Here is a 24790-nt window from a genome sequence, read left to right as displayed (position 1 = left end):
AAATAGACTAATTCTCAGAGTATTAGTCTAAAGGTGCTGAAATTAAAAACTGGCACCCACACCACCATTATCTTAGACTTAACCTCCTCCCACCCATCCATTTTCTTATCTTTCTTTCTCTCTCTACTTTATGCAAGAACACACACTCTTGCATATCCCTCTCTCTCTCTAGAAAATCATCATCACTTAATGTTATTGAAGCTAGATTAGTGAAAGAATCAACATCATTATCATCATACTGTATCATATCAAAATTTTGAAAGTCAAAGTGCAAGAAATCCTTCCATCTTGCTCAAATTCGGTTTCACTCTTTGAAGGTCATTTTGGTAAGTAAAACTCATCTCAAATCCACCATTTTATGTTTATAATCATGTTTCAAGTCTAACCTAAACAACCCTTAGTCAATTTTTGGTTCAAAAGCTTAATGGGTCAATTTTAGGGTTGGCAACTTGGATAATTTAGGTCAAAATCGGATTTGAGGCTTAATTGAAGTTATGGAATGACTTTTAAAGTATGGATTAGTCTCATACACATTACTTATGTCAAATTATGCTCAAAACATGTCTTGACATTCTTCAAATCGAGGTCTAGGTCGAATTAGGGTTTTGTGAGGTCAAGATCGAATATTGAGTTAAAGTGATGTTATGGAATGAAATTATGAAAGGGGTTATGTTTGTTATGATTCAATCATGTTGATTATATGTCAAATTGAGTCTTGAACCTCATAAAAATCAGAATTTAAGTGTCGAATTAGGGTTTGGATGTTCTTGGTCAGTTTTGACTTTTTAGTCAAACCATTCTTACCCATGTTGTTGCTTGCTTTCTTCCTTTATGTCTTTAACTCGTTTAATCCTAGTCAAGTCGATTATTAACATCCTTTTAACCTCGTATCAATCCAACAAACATCGTTTTGATTCTTATGATCGAACGAGTCCCGAATAATGAAATTATGAACGTGTATTGATATGCATATATGTATAACTATAGGTTGGGATCGTGTGACGAATATTGTGCGCTTGTGATCATTCTTAACTTGTTTTTGTCGACAAAGGTGAGTTTTGTAAACCCTCCCTACTCAATAGAGATTCGGGCTGAAAAGTGTACATGTTTGTTATTGTTGTTTAATCGATTGATTGATTGTTTGATTAACGTATTGACTTGTTGCTCGGTTAATTATGCTTCCATTTATGAATACTTGTTGTGGTTTGGGTAGTTGTACATACATGGAAGACGGTTATACTTTCAATGAATAGGAGATGTGGTGGGAAGGCTGCGGGTGACCCTGTATGTACATAGGATCTCGCATGATAACATTTTCCCCCTTAACGTATTATAGATTTGTGATGGTGATAACGATTAAGTCCATGTTGATGGCATAACGATAAGCCCACGATTTGTGGTATAACTTTGTTAACGATATTGTTTAACATGTATATTGAATATGAATGCTTAGTTGTAACGTAACGTTGATATTACGCATTTGAAATATATGTAAGTCGTGTCGTGATATTACGCATTTGAAATATATGAAAGTCGTGCCTGGAACGTATTTTACGCATTTGAAATATATGTAAGTCGTGCCTGGAACGTAGTTTACGCATTTGAAATATATTTAAATCGTGCCTGAAACGTATTATACGTATTGTTTATCATGTAAGTCGTGCCGGTTTATTGCGCATTATTTATTATGTAAGTCGTGCCACTATAATTGAACGTAAACGTTGACTTGTATTGATTTGTGATAACGTGAAACCGTTAGGGTTTCCTTGGAACGTCATTAAGTACTCTAATCCTCGTATATCGTTAACGGTTGTTATCCCGACACACTTATTTCCTGTTACTTGTCCCTACGAAGGCACCAACTTTATGTTGACGCGTGTTAGTACACTTTTCAGGTGAACAAGTTAGCTCATAGACGTATTGGATGGTTGATTGCTTGATCATGCTAGACATGGACTTGGACTTCTTGGATCCATGATTCATTTCCTGATTAGGGTTTATGCTTAGATGTGATCCGGTTACTTGCACTATTGAATGGTTCGTATGGATTTACTTGATCTTTTTATGCATTTAGTTTTACTCTACATAATTTCCATGTCGTGCTGTGCTTTTCTTGTGATACCCCATGATTCTGTCTTGTTGGGGTGTTACAGTTAGAATAGAAATAATTCATGTCACGTTCAACATGAAGTTGGTATAGAGAGAAACCACATAAAAATGCCCTTGTTTAGAGGTGCCTGACTTGCAGCACTTCTTGACTCTAGAGGATGATGATAGTAACCCGTAGAATAGGTGACACTCCAAGAACGAAATATATATATATATATATATATATATATATATAGAGAGAGAGAGAGAGAGAGAGAGAGACATAAAATACACCACATAAACATGGCTGTAAAATATAAGTTCAGGTATTTGTTACAGAGACATAAATGATGCAAAATCGTAAAGATTCAAACACAATGACAATTAATCTGACTAATAAGGTCCGTTAGGACCAACTTGGTTCAATCCAAGTATGAGCACTGTCGAGGTAACATACTATTGTGCGAGTTTCTTCGACAGTTTTGTGATTAAAGGTGCCATACGTGCATGTTTCGAGTGAATAAAACACTATCCTCCCATTCTTGGAATGTAGTTCTGGAAAGTAGACCTTGTTTCCCATTTCTGGTGTTTTGGCTTTGGTACACAGGCATGTGTCGTCACAAATATAAATCATGAGCCGCCCTAAACCATCTACCTTCCCCCACGTTTTAGTACTTCCATCGAGCTTGAACACCTCAACGGATTCTTCAGACACCATAACTAGTAAAAGATGTTCATCATGTCTTGTAAGGAAATGTTTGGTCCAGGATGTGGAACTTCTTGTTGGGGCTTTGGCTACATCTTGCTCCCAAGAGTAACTGTCTATGCCCAAATCTTTGAAAATATGAAGCTTATCCTCGAGTAAGGCATAAAGATCTCTGCCAATAAATGTTGGAAAACGGAAGCAATGTATGGTATGATCACCGAGGCTCAGGTTAAGCCTATGCCACGAATACTCCCCAGAAACAAAATGAATGTGTACCCTCCAATCATGAAACTCTTTTAAAAAACCAACCACCATACAATCGGGGGAGGTAGGTGGTGCAGACAAGGAGAAGCTGTCAACAAGAGAGCAATCAGGGGAAATAGGTGGAAGCTTGCGGATATCATTTGTGAAAGGATTAAATAACACCAGCGTATGATCGGATGAATCAAATTGAAACAACAACCAACCAAACCTGGAACAATATATCTTCTTTTGGAATATAAGTTCAGCAGCACCTGTAATTAAGTACTTGTCACCCAGCAATGGATCTGTAAAAATGAACATTGCCTCTTCTTTGTCTAACGCCATTAACCATGGTGAAACTAATGAATAATTCTGCAATCTCGCTAATCCAGATTTCTCCCTCCCACGTGTCAAAGGTGCTGCTGAATGACATAGTTTGCATGTAGCACGGAACCTCAAGTATTCCACTCCAACGCAATGCTGCATAACCATCCCCAACAAATGAAACGGAATGTTGAGCAAGTGTGATTCATTAGATTCAACCTCATCATCTGTAACTGATCTTATCATGATTTCGTCGTCTTTGTCTTTTTCTTCTTGTTTATAATCAGCACAATCACCTTTCAGCCTATACGAAATATGATATTAGAAGAAAACATTTTTCAAATGATAAATAAACACAAATCTATTAAAAGTAACTTCATACCCTTTTTCTTCCCACAATGAGAGCAGTGGAGAAGGCATATAGATCGGGTGAGTGTTTTATCTTTCATGTGGTATGAGTATATAATCGTGCCCGTTTTACCACGAATATGTATGTAACCCCCCGACTGTGAAGCAATTTCAGGGATGTAAAATACCGACTGATCACGAGCAAGATCCAGAAAGAAGATAGCGTCATTGAGATCTGAAATTTCCTCCCACATATCACTAATTAACGTCAATTTATTCGCTTGAGCTTCGTCCAATTCGGACACATTAGTCATGTCCCACTCTTTATTACTAAGGCTATGTATCTCCGCCCACTCTATAGCAGCGGTGTTCACTTCATACACAGTTACCTCACTTATTGTTTTCTCTGCGTACTCAACAAAACCTACGACAACGCAGAATAGCATCGTAGATGATCCTTTGAGGAAAAATTTCTCACTTGTTCCCTCGCAATGGTAATCCACGTATTTACTAGGAGTTGACCCAAATGACAACAGTTGTATCACAACTTCTTTATCCTTAACCACAATGTCAATGATAATGACAGCTTCAAACAAATCACCATCGGTATTTAAGGCATAAACTTTGCCATTGCAACAAGCTAGGCTATGCAATAAACGACCATCACCTTTTATTCTCTTGAGTTGTTTGGCATATGACATTTGGGTCCATCTTAACCTCTTTCTTTTGCGGTCTAGCCGACAAAAAACAAATGTAGATTTGTCGGTTCTTGTCAAGAGAAGAACTGAACATCGGTCATCGGGAGAGGATGTCAAACAACATTGTCTGATGATATTATTGTAAGAATCTCCATCCTTCAATATATGCAGAGGAGGTAGGCGTATGAGCCTAGTAGTGGATGGGTTCCAAAGCGACCACATATTATTGGTGGAGAGGATCACCCTCGGGTACGACTCCCAGCCAGCTCGGGGATTTGATTGCGGTATTGAGACAATGGGTAGTGAAGGTTATAGAAAATCTGGTCACCAAAGTCGTCTTCACCATTCCATTGATCACAACAGATTGAACCGTGCTTTTGTTGCGGCTCGGTCATTATCATCCCCAACATCTTGTTATAACTATGGCTTGAAAGTCAAATAATTAATGATAAGTGAAACGATACACAAAACTAACACGGTAAGTTATGAAGTCAGCGCTAACACATGTCAAAATTAACGATGGACAACTAGAAAGCGCTGCATAAAGTTATTGACTTTCTGTTTTCAATGTAATAACCCTTTCCATAAAAGATAATTTACAGCATTAGTGCAATTTAAACAACCAAATTTTACCCAACTAAACAATTGTCCTTTACCCAAATAATCTAATTAAGACTAGGCTGTTATCAAAATAAAAAAGGATCAAATTTTGGCCAAATAAACTAAAGCTTCGATTCGATTTTAGCCAAAATATTTTAGGGGTGTTTGGTTTTATTCTAATAAAGATTTTGGAGGGGTGTTTGGTAAAATTTGTTTTTTCATTGCACGTTTTGTATTCTCTTTAATAAAAATAGAAGATGAAAAGGAGGAGAATGGAAAAAGAAAGAGGAGACATTATTAGCTAGTGTGTTTCTTTCTCAAAAATAAATGAATAAAGAAAAATGGAGTAGTATTTTAAATCATTGGTCCATGTCTTGATATATTGCCAGTGATTGTTCATGTATCGGTAAAAAAAGATTGAGCCAACCATTTCCAAAAAATTGCTTCGCTATTTGTTAACAGGAACTCGATTGCATTTGTTTTTATAAGTACGTTGCTCTTTAATGTACATGAACTCATTTACATTTTGTCCCTTGGTTCTCATCAAATAAAACCAACATGGTTGTTGGATAAGTGATCAACACAATTGTTTCTGAAAACAGAGGTCAAGGGTTTTATTCGATCTCATGCCTTGCAATGCCGAAGATTCTTTTCTATCATAAATAAACATAGAAGCATTTTTCTTTACATGTACCGTCATGGTAGAGGTAAAGTTGTCTTCATCTTAACCTCCACCATATACCGTCGAAGTGTTGAGACCCAAAATCCATAAAAGACGACATTTGAAGTTATTTGGTTTAAGGAAAACGATGGAAGATGGAATATTGAAAAAGTTATTGGGTTTAAGGAAAGATCATGAGTTGATCTATTCCAAACCATTACAGTACAATGGTACATATTTAACAAGTACAAATGGAACTTCAAGTTGCAATTATTTGGTAGTTGATTTAAAAGGTGAATGTACCGTTATTTAACTATGGAGTTAAGTCACTTAAAGTGTAAATACACAAGTGAAAAGTTTGCTATGGCGTTTAAATTGTATACTTCGTTAAACTATTTCACCACCTAAGCTGTAATGTTATGTTAAAGTTTATTGATACAACATTGAATGTGTGGTAGTGTGTCAGATTTAAACACATGCTGTTTAATTAACAAATGATATTGCATTCGGTTAATTTTTTCGAAAGGTGTGAATTTTCGTAAAATTAGAAGGCTTCATGTTTATTGTCTTAACCATGTTAGCATTACAAGGCTTTTTGACGAGTAGATCTTTATTTAAATCTCTATAAAGAAAACTCCACCCTATCACGATTCGAATAAAAAAAGTGATCCATATGTATCATATTTTTAATAGTTTACCACAAAACCTATTTTAAATAATACATTTTATAATACTATAAAATATATTAGCGATATACGACTAAAAAATTATGTGTTCGGACGAGCTTTCATAAAACTAGAGTAGCACACGTGCTACGCAGCGGCGGTAACCGTGACAGTTGGTGACACCGGCAGTGGTGGCAGTGACGGCAGTTGTGACGGTAACGGTAACAGTGTAATTATTAATGTAACAGTCATTGATATAAAGAAGAGTAGTATAGTTTTTTTTAAGGGTTACAATTCAATAAACACGGGAAACATGAGACCTAAATACAGGCAAATAATAAAAGTGAACATGGGAATGAAACTATCCTAACTACAAGTAAATAAAAGTGAGTAGAAGAAAAAAAAAGTAATTAACTCCCAATGCCGTCTTTCACGGGTTTTGGGTCCAATACCATCTTAGACGGTGTATGGGAGAGGTTGAGATGTAGACAGCCTTATCCCTACCAAAGGTAGAGAGGCAGAAGACTTGTTCAATATTCAAAACATGGTGATGCATATTTTGGGCCTTTATTGTGTTGTTGGGTCTAAATGTCTAATCCATTAGGCTGTGAGCTTTAGGCGAAACTTCTTACTATATTGAGAATATATCAAACATTTACATCCTCATAAATCCATTACTTAACAGTTGGTAAATAAAGAGGGACTCGTCGGGTCCGGATATAACACGAAACTTTTTGATTGGATCCGGGTCCAATATTTTTTAAAACAGGCTTATACCGGCCAGAAATTTATATATAATAATACATATAAATCATTTTAAAATTTGAAAGTTTTATGTTATCTATAACCCTTTATAAATTGTTTATCCTTCGATCTATTTTTAAGAAGATGTAAAATACCTTTAACATTCCACTTTCCACTCCTACTAGTATTTTGTAAATAAGTGATTAAACGTTATTATTATGCCATTACAACCAATTTTTACCTAACTAATTGAAAAGACAATTGTTTTTACCCAAATAATCTAATTAAGACTAGATTGTTAACAAAATAATCTACAAAGAAAAAAAAAGGCTCAAATCTTTGCCAAGTAATCTAAAGCTTTGATTTTTACCAAGAAATCAACTCCCATTTCAACTTCCTCGGCCCGTCGAACAACCATTAGATTTCGGCAGTTCTTCAAATCAAAACAACGATTGCGGCAGTTCTTTTAACGAATATCAAAACGAAACCCAAAACCTCGACCACGACTTCTCTCAATTGTTAAGCAATGGCTTCCCCGTGGCAAGTCCATGTGCCGCTTTGAACTTCCTTCCCAACTCACTCAACCCACGATCACTTTTCTTGAAGACGATGATGATTTCCAAGCACAACCGGACGAGGCGTATGACGATGTGCGCGACACTTTTAGCGAGGAGGTGGAGGCGCCACCTCCCCTGGTCGTGATTTTATTTTAGGTTGGACCATAGTATTTTATGATTCTATCAAATATTAATAAGTAACAAAAGATGATGATTTTTATTATTAAATCGTACAAATCTATTTTAAAACTAAAGTGGAAAAAAAATAGAATTTTAACTTTGATAGAGCCAAATACATTATTGATCAAAGTTTTATTAACTTATGCATATAAATAGTAATAAAATTGGTAAGGTTGAAATGAGTCTTGGCCCTCTTTATGTATTAAATGACTTTGTTACCGAACATTTCTCTATCTGCTCGGTCAAGTGCAAGATTTCTTCAACTTCATTTAATCCCCATGTTTCTTTATTCTATACTAATAACCAATATAGTCATACTGAAAATACGACTTATATGTTGGATCTGTGACCCGTTACTTGTGAATAACCAATTGTAAATCACTTATGATGACGTCGATCCCTACTTGCAAAATTTCGTTTTTGTAGACCTGGAAGCAATCTTTTTAATTTTGGGTTCACATCTGCGCACACAGTAAGAAAGGCCCTGACTGTGCCAAACCTTTCCATATACCGTCCAATCAGTCACTCGCTGTATCTGTCACCGTGATCCCTCTCTCTCGCCGGAAAAATCTTCATCTACCGGTATACTCCATTTATATATACATTATTATATTTTCATATCTATCGAGTCACCTTTTGTAATGTGATTTCTACATTAGTTATAGTCAATTGATTTCCCCAGTGGTTTGACTGTTGTTGACTTTAGTTATTTCTCCTATATATATATATATTTTTTTTTTTTCTTACATTATTTTTGTGTTTTGTTTAAGTATAGTAATAAATAAGGAAAATGCTGTGATATAAAAGCTGACATTTGCTGACTTCTTGATTTATCAATCATCTTTTGATTTATTTTTGTATTTTATAAGTAGTGAAATGTATATTGTGTTATATATTTTGATGCATATAGCCAATTTGGTCCTTCCCGCAAGACTTGACATGATGCCATTGAAAAAAATTTGTGGTCATTTTTGTTCTTAGAAACAAGTTGATTATGATTAAATCAGAACATACAAATACTATCAAAATGTACTAGCATTTTTGACAAATTCAAGCATGATGAATTAATGATAACATGTGATTTTGGGTATTGGCCAAATGTTCTTTATAGACTTATATTGCATCCGTAAAACACAACTATTGAGAGATAGAGGAAGTTCCTGTTTTGTATATATGTGCATGTTTATCTATAATAGTGTAGCTTACATCCTATGATTTTTCCATTTGTTGATCAATATGTCGGTTGCCAATGGGGTTGGTGGCCTATTGGTAAGATCTTTGACCTAGGGGGATCCACCTGGGTTCGAGCCACACTTCTCACATTTATGAAGGTATTAATAGAGATTTTTCGAGAGTCCTGGGTTTCATCCTAAGCATGCGTGTAATTTAGGAGTAGGAGTAGATTAGAATGTGTTCTAAAAAAAAATATGTCGGTTGCCATAAGAACTAAAATAACTATATCTCTACATAAATGGAAAACTATTGCTCAAAATTTCATGGTTTCACCTTGTAATATTATAGAGCTTTCCTTTTAAATCACTAGTCGTGCATGCGAGGCTGTATCTATGGATCATGTTTTCAGCAAGGATGCAGATGATGTTAGAATGTTGATGAAAAAAGCTAATAACAATGATTTGTCCATAAGACATACATTGGGGAAGGGTGAAAACAATATCATGTCTGTTGGTGGATTTGATGATTGTTTAAACATTAATTCCTCGGGAAGGCTTGTATGCAATTATGACTTTTTGATGAGACAGCTTTCATTTCAAAGATTAGAAAAAAATGGTCTATGTGCATCTACCAGCAATCTATTATTTAGTGGTGTAAAAGTAATTACTCCTGGTCCCAGATTCCCAGTGATGCTACTTCATAGAGAAAGGAACAAAAATTGGCTAAAAAGGTTCCTCCAAACAATTTTCCTGCAATTGTTAGTAGTTTGCTATCAACTGGTATGCTTAATGATGTTCCTTACTTACTATGAAGTATGTTGCATGGTCACGAGAGGTAGATGCTAAAAATATGTATATGCTCATGTGTAATATTCATATGCCTGGTAGTAGGAGCTTTGCGATGTCATTAAGGGTGCTTCCTACCTCTGTTGCTGTCGATCATGTACCTTTTCAAAGGTGGGCTCGTTGCATAAGGTCTTTTACTAATGGAAGGCATTTTGAAACCATTTGCCCACCTAATAATTGGTTACTTGACAATTTAAGGCAATTAATGCTTATGAGTTTGAGCGCCATGCTGGCTGCAATTCGGCAAAACAAAGCACCCAAATAATCATATTTACTTCAACAATGGTAAATTGGCAAGACAATTTATGGTGTTGTGCAAGAGCTGAGAAACACTGCTTAGAATGTGTTGTTTGAAGTTATTCAGACGATAACTGGATCACCAATCAACCACAGATCTTTTCAGCTTTGGAAAGGTGCTATCCTTTTAATAATTTTCCTTGTAATATGTTTCAGAAATCCTATATCTTAAGTTCTTAGTTCTCATGGCAATAAGAATTGATTCATATCATGATCATATCACTTTCCGCTTTCTGCAGATTCATTCCTTGCTGCTACTCGCGAGCTTCAGTGGATATATGGGAGGGAAGAAGGAAAAATTATGTCATAAATAGTTGGCTTTATCAAGGTACCATATTATAGTTTGCAAGAATCTGTGCATTATTTTAAAGGAACAGTATTTCGTTGTGTCCAGGTCATGCCCACCATCCTTGATCCACGTCCTACATTTTTTCATATTTAATAGTTAATGTGTTACATATGATTGTAAAAACTCTCATTTCAGTAGCAATCTTATGTTTAGAATGGAGCCATATGGGAGCCTGTAACATTTAAATACACTTTAGGCAACTTCCAACCTGTTTGACTTTAAGGTTAATCATTACCCAAATTAACCCATTCATATGTAAATGGGTTGAAATCGAGACTGCTAAAATTAACAATTGTAGTTATGGACTGTAATATCCGTGTATACTTGTACACTAAAATCTAGTGGTTCAAAAAGATACCATTTGTAAGAAAAGCCAATTGTCTCGTACATTAAGGTTAATGTCTCGATCTGTTAACTACCTCCTAGCTGGTACATCCGTTCCTACCCCTAACCAAGAGAGACATGTCCCTGTCTTTACGAACTTCTTGTTCCATACTTGTTATTGCCCCATCCACAAGAGATGGGGGAGATTCTCATATCAGGATTTCTGGTTAATTTGGATTAATATTTGGCTGGAGTGTTTGGAGCTTAACATTTAGTGCTTACATACATCGGCCGTCTGATTTTTTGTATCGCATGCTTCATCTGATGCTTTTATGATGATGACCTCGTCACAACAATTTCCTTCACATTCTTTACCCTTTATTTGTTTTTCTGGTGCTATTTGCTCACCAATAGGAAGGGATAAAACTTTGTGATCTTTGCTTTTACCCCACACAACAAGATAAAGCCCTACAACTATGACAACAGCTCCAAGAACCCTGTGAGAATATGAATTAGTGGTCAATAATTTTGTTGTTCATATTTTAGGTAAATGAGCGAGAACTGGTAATTGTGTTTACCTTCCTAGGTATGTTTGCTCAGCTAGAATAATGGATCCCATGATAGCGACAATTATCATGCTTAGTGGACTGAATGCAGTCACGAAAACAGGACCCCTCTCTTTCATTATTATTCCTTGGATGTAGTAAGCTAGACCCGAACATACTACACCCTGCACAAACATGAAGAAATTTGGAAGGGTTGAATAAGTACCTTGTGGATAGATAGCTGGTTATTCCATATTTATCACTTATCAGTAGAGGTGGCAATGTAGTCAGTTCTTGTAGGGTTTGGGTAACAGGTCAAAAGTCTAAATAGTAGTTCTTTAATATGGGCTGAACAGGTTTGATTGACCTAAACTACTTCTTGTGAAATATAAGTAAGTATAGTGTGTATGATATACTTTCTCATCAAAACAGGACCCCTCTCTTTCATTATTATTCCTTGGATGTAGTAAGCTAGACCCGAACATACTACACCCTGCACAGACATGAAGAAATTTGGAAGGGTTGAATAAGTACCTTGTGGACAGATAGCTGGTTATTCCATAGTTACCACTTATCAATAGATGTGGCAATATAGGCAGTTCTTGTCAGGTTGGGTAACAGGTCAAAAGTCTAAATAGTAGCTCTATAATACGGGTGAAAAAGGTTCAATTGACCTAAACTACTTCTTGTGAAATATATGTAAGCTATAGTGTGTATGATATAGTTTCTCATCAAAAATATAGTTTTGAATATAAAATGATTTAGGAGGTTTTTTATCATTAAAAGTATATTTTTGGTAACTTTTATTCCTTTGGATCAGTTTCCTTTTAAGTTATTCTTTTTGTTTCTTCTTTGATTTTTAACTTATATTTATACATTTACCTGTTTGACCTGTTTAAAACATAACCTGAATCTAACATATTAAGTAGACGAGTCAGAATTGTGGTTCGATGAGTGTGTGAGTACGCGTGATTGATGTACTTACAAGAAGAAGAATTCAGTGAAATGAAACTAGAGTTCCTTACACTGTAAAGTGTCGCTATAAGTGTGGTGTCCCACTTTATAGCCCAAACTGCTGGTTTCCCTCTCTCCATCACCAGTGCCACTATTGCTCCCTCAGCTGTCCCCAACAGGCATATCCAAGCGGTTAAAGATAGCTCAGCAGGATAAGACTTCAGTGTAATTGCCTATAGATTAGAATATCTTAAAGAACGTTCACAATAGAAGATGTTAATTATACTTAATTATCTTCAAATATATGGATATTTACTTGCAAAACCATGAAGCAAGACCAACTGAACATTGCGAGTGTGATCATAAAAGCTCCCTCAATTGAATGATGAAGATCTACCCTATTATTTTTGACATTACTGTTAGTTCTTCCTTTTGTCCAAAATAGCTCTAGAAGTGGCCCTTTAACTAGTGTCATAAGCATCGCTCCTGCGACTGTTGTAATTGTCCCTATTATTTTGGCTTGACTGCGGATGCTCTTTAGGTTGATCACCTCAAGCCTGAGTCAAAAAAGCACCAAATAATCAATATGAATTCCAATTCTCCTACTAGATTCTAATTATGCTTTTTGATTGTCCGAGCTAGGTGTTAGATGAGTAGATGTAGCAAGATGGATGGGCCAAGTGGGTTGGCTAACACTGTAAAGGCCTTTGTTTGAACGGGCTGGGTGGTGGTGGGTTGTATGGTTGACCGACATACATTTTTGCCCATTTAGTTTTATGATAACACAAACTATATCTTTACGATAATATTCTAAGTCTTTCAAATAAAGCCTTTTATGAGGTTGTATGCACTAAAAGTAGACTTTGGGCGACTTTCAACCCGGTTTGACTTTTGAGTCAAACCAAACCTGGTTCGGTTTGGAAGGGCCACTTTTATTGATGAATGGTGAATTGAACTGTCGGTCCCTCATTATGTGCAATTGTGCATGAATGGGTTTTTTTTGGACGTTGGAACATACATATATGGTGACAAATGTCAGACACGTGTTTATGCATGGGTTCTTATTCATGTTAAACGGTTCATTTTAAAAAAAAAAATCTTTACCTTAGCAAGCAGGCCATGACAAAAGTTATAGCAGGAAGAACATTGCACATTGAAACTGCAAATGTTGCTGTTGTGGCTTTCATCCCTAGAAAGTAGAAATTCTGGTCGATAACTGGCCTGTCAACAGGAGACGTAAGATCGTTATTTGATATCAAATTAGATAAGTAACATAGTTTCTAGCTATGATATAAAAGTTAAACTTACTCCAATAGTGCAAGCAGCAAAAGCTTGACGAAAATCGAGAGTGTCATCTTTGGCCTTACTTTCCTGTTACAAAAGTAATAATTAGTGGAAATCAAGACAGGAATACATTTATACTTTGAGAAAAATAACGTGTATGTGAGAGAGATACTTGTCTAGAACGATGGCGAAAGGGGCCATAACAATAAATGCAACGGCCTGACGATAAACAACAAACACATAATTGCTCATTCCTTCATTCAGAGCCACTTTAGAAATGACATCCATTCCTGCAAGCCCAAACTGTAAGAAAATCACAGCAAAAAAGGGCTTTCCCTTGCTAAAAAATGTGCTCATTTTCCCACTTGATACATGCTTATACATTTCCCTATATTTGTGGCTAGCTTAAAAAGACTTGTATAAAAATTGTGTGCATACAGCTAGCCTCTTATGTGTCTATATATAAGATTTCTAAATAGAAGTGAGAATAAGCTTTCAATTACTTGGCATGATTACCAACCCCCACTTTTACCCTGAAAACAACATTAAGAAAAGAAAAAAGACTATAATTTTGCTACTTTATTTTGCTTTCTTTATATGTTTTATATCGAATATTTATTACAGCTTCGCCAACTTTTTTATATTGACCCTAGTTTTGGCTGTTTTGCAGGTGAAAAATAACAAGAAGAATTAGCGACTTGGCCTACTTTAAACATTGTACACAGGTCAAGGTTTTGCAATATGACTGATGGCAAGTTTCTTTTTTGTTATACACTATAAATTATTTTAGGTAATTAAGATGTGATTTAAATCGAAACCTAGCTTGGCCTTATTATATACTGTAGGCACTCGAAAGCATATTGAGGAAGTATAATCTATAGTAAGCAATTGCCATTTATGCTTTCCTCATAAGCAATGCACCATTAAAAGCTTTAACTTGAATTGAGAATCCACTTTTATTTTGGCTGGTGTATTTGTATCATAGATCATTCACTAGTAAAAACAGTATATGATGTGAGTATTGTTTTTGGGTTTCGTTTTCTTTCTTCAGTTCATATATACCAAAAGATCAAGTGGATGAGAACGGGCTCTAAATGCGCAGTCTTTACGCCTTTATGACCTCATTATAGGATTTTTCGCTCTTTGTTAGTCCGTTACTTCAAAAAGCTTAATACCGTTATACTTTTAGCGTTGCATTGTCATGGTTATCGGGATTCATGCTTTTGTTGTGTCATACTCATATACGGTGTGAATAATGTTGATGGGCATTAGACAATAATGCAAAGTGATAAGTTGCGTATGAAAGCACTAATTTCTGTTTCTACTCAAAAGCCCTTTCTTTTAAAAGGTTAATTAATGATGGTGTACGTATGGCAATGGTACCCAATGGGGTATTTTTAATGTTCTCCACGTTACTTACTACTCCACTTTCCTTTTTGTATGGTAAATAATGTTGTAGATTATTGCGCGCCTTACCTTGTTTGGAGACCTGCGCTTCAAAATCTATAAACTTTATCGTATGTTGCCAGTGTCCGTTTCAATGGGTGGCGTTCCACTGTGTTTATTATGAGCATGAAAAATCTGCGCGCGGTACATGTGTTTTATGTTGTACACTTATTCGTCTTGCACCAAACGTAACTAGGTGGGAAAATGAACAATTTGGGTAATATACGTGTCAAAAATTTGTTAAAATTTAATAAGCCGTGATGTTATCACAGTAGTTGTATTATATGGCGGCATGGCGTAAACACACATCACCAAACATAGATTTCAGGATGAGTATGGCTAGTAGCGAATGACATTTTACAATTGATATGTCTAAAAATGGAATCGGTAGGACCGTTTAGCAAGTCTAATGCAGGATGTTTTAATGCTAATACAGATTATACCACGAAATATCAAGAAGTAAAAGCGTGCATCATACATATATCTATATACACATTACATAAAAGGGTTTTAACTTTTAAGTAATAATGATGAGATGTCAAAATGCATAATTACATTGTGAGTTGAAATGATAAAATGAAAGAGTGGAATAATACCGAGTTCATCCGGACCAAAATTTCTTTTACTGTAATAAACGTCATACTATTATATCTACATATGGTTGATCGAAATGTTTGGCTATATTGTTTAGTGTTTATTGTATTGTAACAAATGTGTATTCATTCACGGGTTATGAGTTCTTAATATTTTATTCGAAATTGTATAATAGAGGTACATGTATTACCTTACAAGGCGTAATAATCGAGCTCAACCTCTAGGCTCTAGATGTAAGATTGTTAACTGATTGATCCAAACCTAGCTTGTTATCTAAAATCAATTGATTTATAGCAACATTTATTTATCCATTTCATCCAATCGATAAAGATAGATAAGAGAGAAGTGAATTTAATACGGAGATTATAAACATAGGTGGCTCAGTACTATGAGATTAAGCGATCGTTTTAGGCTCCCAAAAATGTAAGGCCTAAATATTTTGTATAATAGACTTAATGTTTGAATTTTGACGAAGTACCTTTATATAATTTGCATTGCAGTAATTAACACTTTTGTTGATTTTTGAATATACATCTGCATCTTTTCATTAATAGTAGTTCCATAACATAAGTCGAGCTAACTTGTTTTGTTTACTTTAATTTATATGCTTATGAACTAGGCCCCTAAAACCGACTTAGTTTAAGGCCTCCAAAAACCTTAAGCCGCCACTGTAATATAAATATAAATTGACCGATATATTTGAGTCCAGTTGATCAACCCATACTTATGAACCAACGAATATAACTATCTAAAATGAGTCTGGGCGAGTTTTCCTCTTCAAATTTTTGGGAGACAATAATTTCTCATCGAAAGGTTTAAATTGAGGATTTACTCGTGAGGGGTTCTTTAACACAAACCTGGTTAAAATAACATATACTAAACTTTTCAATATTCACGAGCGATTCACCTAAAAATAAAACTACTAAAGTGCTTTTTAACGTTTTTCCTTTACTAAAATAGAAAGTCATGAAGAGTACACGCAAGTGAAAGAAAAATATTTGAAGCATAAATGTTTTGTTGCTGACAATTTATTAAAAAGTTGAGTCGATTAGTATTTCAATATCCAATTATTATTGAGAACATCAATACTTTCTTTCTTTTTTTTTTTATTAATAATGCTTCGTATAATATTCTTGAAAATTAGTTTTCTATTTAACAATTAATTTTTTTTATTTTATTTTTATGTAACGACAACTGTTAGAATAGAAATAATTCATGTCACGTTCAACATGAAGTTGGTATGGAGAGAAACCACATAAAATAGTCTTTGTTTGGAGGTGAATTGGAACCGAACCTTGTTAATATGTAAAATATGATGACTGAGTTAAGTTGAGTGATATCATTGTTTTTTTCTTCTCTAATACTTAGTATATAACTTTTTCTTTAATATATCCGGATTACAAAAAATATCATGAATGAAATAAAAAAAGTAATACATTTATCATCAGTTTAAAAATTATAAAATCATTAAAACTTAATATTATTATGAATATTTATATTGGTTTAATACTTCACATATGTGTATATAAACATGATGAATATCGTTTTTTTATGTATATATACACGTATAAGTTTATAAGCTGATTCAAGTACTTAAAACTTACTCTAATGTACTAGAGGTAGTATTGATACCAAATCTAAAGGCCATTAGCAGCTTGTTCAATCACACCACCTCAAATCGGAATCACTGAGAGGGATTCCACCAAACAAAATTAAATATCCAAGATTCCTCTCGACAATGACCTTTAAAGATTTGGCCACTTACATTAAAACAGTAGATACATAAATTTGTTATCCATTTACCAATAAATAAATATATATAGGGAAATGCTAAATACAACTCTAAGGTTGCACGGCTCGGCTCGTTCTTCGAGCCCTGCTTCGCCCTTCCTCCTCTCCGTGCATAAAACAACTTGTATCTTTCATGTTAAAAGCTCACCCTCTGATTTTCATGGTAAATGTACAAATAATTTATGCACCTTAAACACAGTCCTAAGGGCTGTATTTAGCAAACCCCATATATATATATGAAATATATAGATTCATGATTTATCAACGAATATTTGATGTATGAGAGTAATTCGTTTCGTGGAGTCCATCTCAATGATGCCGATTTGATGTTGCGATGGAACTAATGGATCGACATGGCCGGTCTTTTCTCTTATCTATACTACCTATATAAATAAATTACCCCCTCTCTCATTTAACTCTCTACCTTTGAATTACCTAATATACCCTCTACATTTAAACTACTTCCACACACCTTATCCTTGAAATTCCAAAATTACCCTTAATAAAAAACCCCACAATTACCAAAAACCCCTATTGTTATAAAATCCCTATTAACTCTAAAATTATTGCTGAAGGTATTGTTACGAATAAGAAAAAACATCTTAATTGTCATAAATTATATTACAAAATGTTTAAACAATAATTACCTTTTTATAACTCACGAAATTACGAACCAATTATGTCCTTTGTATATTCGTATTAAATTTTAATATTTGACTATTTATTTTTTTAATTGTCTTGGCCTCCTCCCTACAATTGTAAGTGGTTATTTTTCATGGTTAGTGTTTGCACTTCATTATTTTTGCACCTAATACGCGACTTATTTTTAGAATGATATATATGATTAGATCCTGCATTGACGCATCTCATGAAAGTAAACTGAACGCTATAAACCGTTACGGTATCTAAAGCGTTATAGACCGTCGCCGCTGCAACGCGCAGGCACCACTCTAGTTAATTTTAATATCGATACCTTTTATTAAGTATCTTTTCGTTCACAAAGTAATCAAGTCTACGTACCACTTCATTATAGACAAAATTTTTGTTCCTCGTGCTCTACTAGCTAGCTTTTCCATTTAACTAAAGGAATTGAAGGCGAGTGATCGATCAAGAGGAAAATAAACTTAAATTTTCAAAAAGTGTAATTGTGATTTGTGAGTGTTATCATCATCATATGCTTAAAAAAATCCAATTTTGGGGGCTAATTATCAAAATTTTATTATGGGGTTATTATTAAGATAATGATAAATCAACCTAATTTGTATGCCTAATAATGAACTTAATTATAAGATGATGACATATGAAAAAATCATGGGGCAAGATTAGAAAAGAGAATTAGTGGAATCCACATGTCAAATTCATAAGGTTTTAAGTTAATTTTTATACATATGAGTCAGGTTCATTAATCATTTTCCTTATTAAAATATCTATCGATAAAAAATGAAGCAGTTGATATCGCTCTAACAATACCACTCTAACAAAGTAACAATACCCTAACAAAGTAACAATAATATTGTTCGATTATACAGTAACAAAATGTCGGAAGACTAATTTTTGGTTCATGTACCTTAGAGTCACCCAAAAAGTGTGACCCAACCGTTATTGACACTCTTTGGAAGCATATCCAAAACGTTACATGCGTGGATGGACTTGAACGAAAATAAAATTCTTCAACTTTATAACTGATATATCCCTCACTTGTTTCCACTTTCCAGAGCGGTATTTTTGGATTTTCAAGTTATATCATGGATTAAAAACTAAAATTCTTATTAAATTTTGATACAGTCCGTGTATGTTCTTTGTATTACGAGAGTAGGTATCCGCGCGTTGCAGCGTTGAGATGGTGGTGGTTAGAGGCGGTACCAGAAAAAAACTCGGAGAGAGCAAAATTAAAAAATTAATGAAATATAAATTTTAAAGGGGGCAAAATGTTAAAAACCTATAAAGAATTTTTTGAAATCCATGAAAAATTTAAAAATACATAACAAAATTTAAATTTTAAAGGGGGCATTAGCCCCCCTTTGGGCATGCCCATGGTGGTGGTGATAGGTGATAAAGTGTGATAAGTCATAGAGTGTGATAGCCAAATGCCTTAGCCGTATGGGTTCTGCTCTCGGATTTAAAAATTCGTCGTAAGTATATCGAATGACATCTCTAATGAAAGAGCATGGAATTTTAAGAACACCCATATAATTTTTATAAGTTATCGATGTACGGTTTTTGAGATTTAAGATTTTGAATGAATTGGAGGAATAAATGATTTATGGAGAAGAGAGAAAAAAATGATTGGTTGGGATTTAATGAGAGAAAAAGAGTATTATAGTTATTTTAGGTAAATATAGAATAGATAGAGGGCATTTTAGGAAAGTAATTGTTGAAACTTACAATTTAGACCGAGGAATTTGCTTTATAATATAGTACTAGCATTCAATCCCGTCCAATGGACGGGTAGTCTCAAAATATATTAATCAAAGTGAAAAAAATTGGAATTCAAATATATTAAATAGATATACCGAAATCAACTTGGAAATTTGCTAGCTGAATAGCCACTCCATCGGTCAAAATACTCCTAAAATTTTTTGCCCATTCACCATTGACCGATCCATGTATGATAGTGTCATGCAAATAGCAAAAAAAAAAAAGGGAAAATCTGGTAAGTTTTCTTAGTGTGCTTCTATGTATTTAATCCAATTTTAAAAAATAAACCCCAAACAAATTAACCATAAGAATTGAATAAACATCTATCCATAAAGATCTAGGAAAATTATTCAGGATAAAAAGAAAAACAACCAAGGACATTCCAAACGTGGATCAAATGATTTCATCGGCTAATACAAGAAAGATGCGGAAACAAATTGTTGATAAAAAAAATGAGTCGAGTCAAAAACCTTGCAAAGTCATCTCCTGTTGTGTTAAATCTTAAACATAACGTGGTTCAAAGGGTTTTATCTAAAGGTACTCGTATTATTTAAAATTGATATCATGTTTTTCATAAGATCTGAAGTATATCTGTCATACATAAACTAAAATGATGAATTGTTTCACCATGCTAAATAATCATACTAAAACATTCAACATTATCTCAATATGTAGCATTTCCCCTTATAGAATAACGACGACTTAAAAAATTACACCGTTAATGAGCTAGTTTCAAAATAGATTCAAAATAATCATAGTCGATATATTAAAGTAATCATAATCTTACTCATAGCAAAATTCGACTTTTTATCTAAAAGCGTATAGAAAGATATAATCGTATACCTTAAGTGTACACTATACACCATTAATGAGCTACTTTCAAAACGATATCAAAATAATCAAAGTCAATATATTAAAGTAATCAGAACCCTACTCATAGGAAATTTAGACTTTATATCTAAAAGGTTATAGAAAGATATAATCGTAAATCTTAAGAGTTAATATAGGTTACAAATACAAAATTTAATATATAATATTTAGATTAGTTAAGTCATATATCACACCTCAATTAATACGAAAGCTAAAGAAGAAATGTACGAAAATTTACTCCATATAAATATTGATTTCAGTTTACCTTTTTTTTTCCAACTTTAGTTAAATAAAAAATTTACAGTTTCTCATATTCTAAAAGTGTAAAGTATATAATTTGAAAAATACATACCAATTCAATAACAAAGACCATCTCGAACGTTTTGATTTTCTTCGGGTTGTTCCACTTCGAAACAGTCCATACATGCATAACACAAAGTCGTAAATGATGGTTAACATGTGTTGGCTTAAGATCTTCAAGATAAACTAATGTGGTCATATTTTTTGTTGTTGAAGAAAAAACCATAACGAACCTATAATGAACAACAAACTAAATTAAAAGAAATAATAATAATAATAACATAAGAATTCAATGTTAAAAAAATAATAATAATGATATGTGCAAAGTATATGAAAAGAAAATTCCTTTTGTAGTTAATCGTAACTTCTTTTTTTTTTCGGACGTGAGTTATATTATAGATTACCAATAAAACCGAAAATTATTTTTAAATTTGGTGAAATTGTAAATTGGTGATGGAAAACCAAAAAGTGTAAATTAAGTATTTTTAAGTGTAAATTGGTGATGGAAAACCAAAAAGTATAATTAATTATTTTTTAATTGGGTTAAAGTGTAAATTGGTAATGAAAAATTAAAAAGTGTAAGTTAATTATTTTTAAATTGGGTTAAAAAGTATAAATTGGTGATGGGAAACCAAAAAGTGTAAATTAATTGTTTTAGATTGGGTTAAAGTATAAATCGTGATGAAAACCAAAAAGTGTAATTAATTTAGATTAATATTAAAAAATTAGACAATTAATAAGGATGGATGATTAGACTAAAGGAGAGAGATTAAGAGTGTCAAGTGTACCCCAAACCACATCTTTTAGTTATACTATAGATAGATATAGAAAAAAGGGGATGAGAATATAAGGCTGTTAGGTACCTAAGCTTAGGTGTGGAACACTCACATATTGTTTTTTTTAATCCATAAAATTCATGGGGTCTAAGCATTTATTCATTATTCAAGAAATATTAAAAAAAAATTGTATGTGAGGAGTTCCACACCTAAACTTAAATGCCGGATAACTTTATATTCACTTTTCCAAAAATCATGTCGCTTAAAACTGATATCACCTATTAGCTACGAGTATTATTGAGCCTTTTATTGATTTTGTTGTAACATTATATACTTTTCATTATTATATAAAAGGAATTAAAAGGTAGAAACCCACTTCAACTCACGATTATTAAAATGCATTTGAATGCTAGACATAGCACTTGCAAAACTATTTATAGGATAAGTAACTTTCGTTTTATGCTTGACATGATAATTAATGTGACATGTTTTTGTCAAACTAACAGTAAAGAAGTCGATACCACCTAATGAGAATCAAATCTCAAACCTTATATGCTTCTGCTCCATGAGACATCATATAAATATATAATTTGGATAAAGTTACCACTAATCTAAACCCTAGCTAGGACTTTCAATGTCTTATAATAATAGCTCAAAAGTTAAAAAGGCCATGAATAAAAACAGACTAATGCTAAACAAAGCCATTAGGGCTTTACTTAACATGCATAAAAAAGTTGTACGTTTTCATATTAAAAACCTACCCCTGATTTTAATGGTAAGTGTACAACTATTTAATGCACCTTAACGAAAGCTCTTAGGACTTTGTTTAGCAAAACCTATAAAAATATCGTATAATTATTAATTTTAATTGGTGAATGATAAGGATGTACCAATTGATATCAATAGTTGTATTATTGGATATGTAATGTGATTGGTTATTACATAGATACAACAACGAAGAATGGTGCCTCATATCCAATTAGGGAGTCACGATGCATTAAACAAAAAGGACTTCCCTTTCATCGCTTTATACTTTCAATTATAATATTATTGGGATGTTTTGTATTGCGATTCTTAAACAAAATCTACGTTTCCAAAATAGATTATGCATTTTTAAAACCACGTTTTGAAAAAGCCTGTAGTTACATGTTTCTCCAAAATTGCGTTTTCATAGCCAATAATCACTTTTTCATACATACACTTTTTTAGATTATTTGCGTTTTACAAACGTAATAATCAGATAATCACTTTATAACGCAATCCCAAACACCGTCTATATATACTTTGTATTACCCGTATATTACTATTCATATACCCACATGATGCATCAGTGTAGACGGTGAAAAAGGTGACGATGAGTGACGGTAGCAGTGTGATTATCAATGCAAAAGTAATTTATATCTCTATAATAAATAAAGACGGATTGCTTTTTACAAGTATTTTTGAAAAATCTATGATATGGCAAGTCCATATTTTTTCTTAAAATACTTTTATTTTAATTATGATGTCTTGATTTCTATTTTTTTTTATAGTAATAAACCTCTTAAATGCTTAATTAAAGTCTTAATCATTTATTAAATGAATAAGATTATTTTTTTTATAATGCAATAGTCAATCTTATTTATAAATTATTATGTTATCGTGTCGATAACAAACATTATATCTTTTTTTTATTAATATTTTGTTTTAAAATTTTAATTAAGGTGCCCGGGTTAAACCCAAGCTGATTATCTAGTTGATGTTAAAAGAATAATGCAATTATTTAAGGGTTTTCTAATATGTACTCATAAGATATATGTTTAAAAGTATTAAATAAACCAAAATTTTCTATAAATAAAGAAAAATATTTTTAATAGTCGTTAATGAAATAAAAAACTTAACATTTTATGATTAAACTTTTCATACTTTAAGAAATACTTTACTAAATGCATCTAAATATATGTTTTGTGGGCATGCGTCAAAATAGCCATTTTGTTTTCTATAATGCGGTAGATAGATGCAAACCAACATTATTGATTATATACTTTATATCTTCACTCCCATGTCACAAGTTGCGATTAAGTAGTTTCTCCTCATTGACCATCTTTTGTGTTTCCTTTATAGCTTTTCTAATTATTAAACTGGCTAATGTTATGAGTGAAAGAAATGTCAATTACACCAATAATAATAAAAGAGAGGTGATCAAGTGCAAATGAAAGAAATTATTATTTTTTACTCGTGACTCGTAGGGTGACTTACACCGACTCAAACGTGAATCGCATCGACTCGGACGAGTCTGGAGCCAATTCGAGTCATCCACCGAGTGGTCTTGTTTTCACTTTGTTTTGACTCGACTCGTACACTCATACAAGTCGACTCATGACTCGTACGAGTTTGACAACTATGCCAACATATATCTTAGGCGGTTTTTAGGAAAAAATCGTATAATGACTATTGAATAAATGGAAATTTAAGGTAGTTCTCGGGAGGGGACGTACTCACGTACCAAAAACTTGTACATGAGCTTATCTCCATTATGTTAATACATAAACATACAAGGGGTTGAGGTTTGTTTATGGGCATCTGTATATGGGCTTATTGTTGCTACAATAGTCCAGTTAACTTTTTAAAATGTCAGACCATTTGAATTTGTATCGTATATTTGTACATGTTACTAAAAAATAAATGCAAAACTGTTAACCGTTATTTAAGTTAACAAAAAAGAAAAATAAAATGAAATTCGTGAAAAGTGGATAAAAACTAAAAATGTTAAAAGAGGGAAATCATGAAAGATAAAAAAAAAAATGAATGGAGCATTCCTTCTCTCCTTAGTCCTCACCTAAGCATTATCTACATCAACATCCTACTTATAATATCATGAGAGAAAGTATCTGTGCGTTGCAGCGATGAAAAAATATCTACATCAAATGCCTTAGCCGTACGGGCTCCTTATTCGGATTTAAAAATTTATTGAAAGTATATCGAATGACCTCTTTAATGAAAGAGCATGAAATTTTAAGAACAACCATAT

At 33.3% G+C, this 24790-nt stretch overlaps 2 protein-coding genes across 7 annotated transcripts; one reads left to right on the top strand and one right to left on the bottom strand.

Moving 5' to 3' along the window:
* Window positions 1-8048: 8048 nt before the first annotated feature.
* On the top strand, window positions 8049-14606 carry LOC122580895. Of its 6 annotated transcripts, none has more exons than XR_006320911.1 (4): window positions 8049-8396; window positions 9667-10245; window positions 10369-10457; window positions 14256-14606. XR_006320911.1 is itself a non-coding variant. In XM_043753041.1 (4 exons), exons 1-3 carry the CDS (start codon window positions 9380-9382, stop codon window positions 10184-10186), a joined length of 609 nt encoding a protein of 202 aa, XP_043608976.1. In that variant the 5' UTR covers window positions 8776-9379; the 3' UTR covers window positions 10187-10245; window positions 10369-10459. The 6 variants fall into 6 exon arrangements, 1 of the variants encoding a protein (XP_043608976.1); XR_006320914.1 differs by having other exon boundaries at window positions 8058-8396; window positions 9878-10245; XM_043753041.1 differs by lacking the exons at window positions 8049-8396; window positions 14256-14606 and having other exon boundaries at window positions 8776-9766; window positions 9878-9943; window positions 10031-10245; window positions 10369-10459.
* LOC122580894 (WAT1-related protein At2g37460-like) lies at window positions 10806-13994 on the bottom strand. Its single transcript, XM_043753039.1, has 7 exons — window positions 13758-13994; window positions 13610-13672; window positions 13406-13522; window positions 12618-12858; window positions 12373-12534; window positions 11381-11532; window positions 10806-11299 (listed from the first exon to the last, which is right to left on the bottom strand). Exons 1-7 carry the CDS (start codon window positions 13967-13969, stop codon window positions 11074-11076), a joined length of 1173 nt encoding a protein of 390 aa, XP_043608974.1. The 5' UTR covers window positions 13970-13994; the 3' UTR covers window positions 10806-11073.
* Window positions 14607-24790: the final 10184 nt, after the last annotated feature.

Source organism: Erigeron canadensis, chromosome 9, assembly GCF_010389155.1.
Source record: "Erigeron canadensis isolate Cc75 chromosome 9, C_canadensis_v1, whole genome shotgun sequence".
In the NCBI taxonomy this organism is placed as follows: domain Eukaryota; kingdom Viridiplantae; phylum Streptophyta; class Magnoliopsida; order Asterales; family Asteraceae; genus Erigeron; species Erigeron canadensis.
The sequence above is the reverse complement of the archived record's forward strand: the minus strand, read 5'-3'. Positions and strand labels throughout refer to the sequence as shown.

What these genes read in the sequence shown, in the direction of transcription:
- LOC122580894 (XM_043753039.1), bottom strand. Translation starts at nt 13,969, where the DNA reads ATGTATAAGCATGTATCAAGTGGGAAAATGAGCACATTTTTTAGCAAG. An exon ending in GTCATGGCCTGCTTGCTAAG is followed by an intron (nt 12,859 to 13,405) that starts GTAAAGATTTTT and finishes TTTTTGACTCAG; the next exon opens with GCTTGAGGTGATCAACCTAA. An exon ending in CTTGCTTCATGGTTTTGCAA is followed by an intron (nt 12,535 to 12,617) that starts GTAAATATCCAT and finishes TCTAATCTATAG; the next exon opens with GCAATTACACTGAAGTCTTA.
- LOC122580895 (XM_043753041.1), top strand. Translation starts at nt 9,380, where the DNA reads ATGGATCATGTTTTCAGCAAGGATGCAGATGATGTTAGAATGTTGATG. An exon ending in TAGTAGTTTGCTATCAACTG is followed by an intron (nt 9,767 to 9,877) that starts GTATGCTTAATG and finishes GCCTGGTAGTAG; the next exon opens with GAGCTTTGCGATGTCATTAA. An exon ending in GATCATGTACCTTTTCAAAG is followed by an intron (nt 9,944 to 10,030) that starts GTGGGCTCGTTG and finishes TGACAATTTAAG; the next exon opens with GCAATTAATGCTTATGAGTT.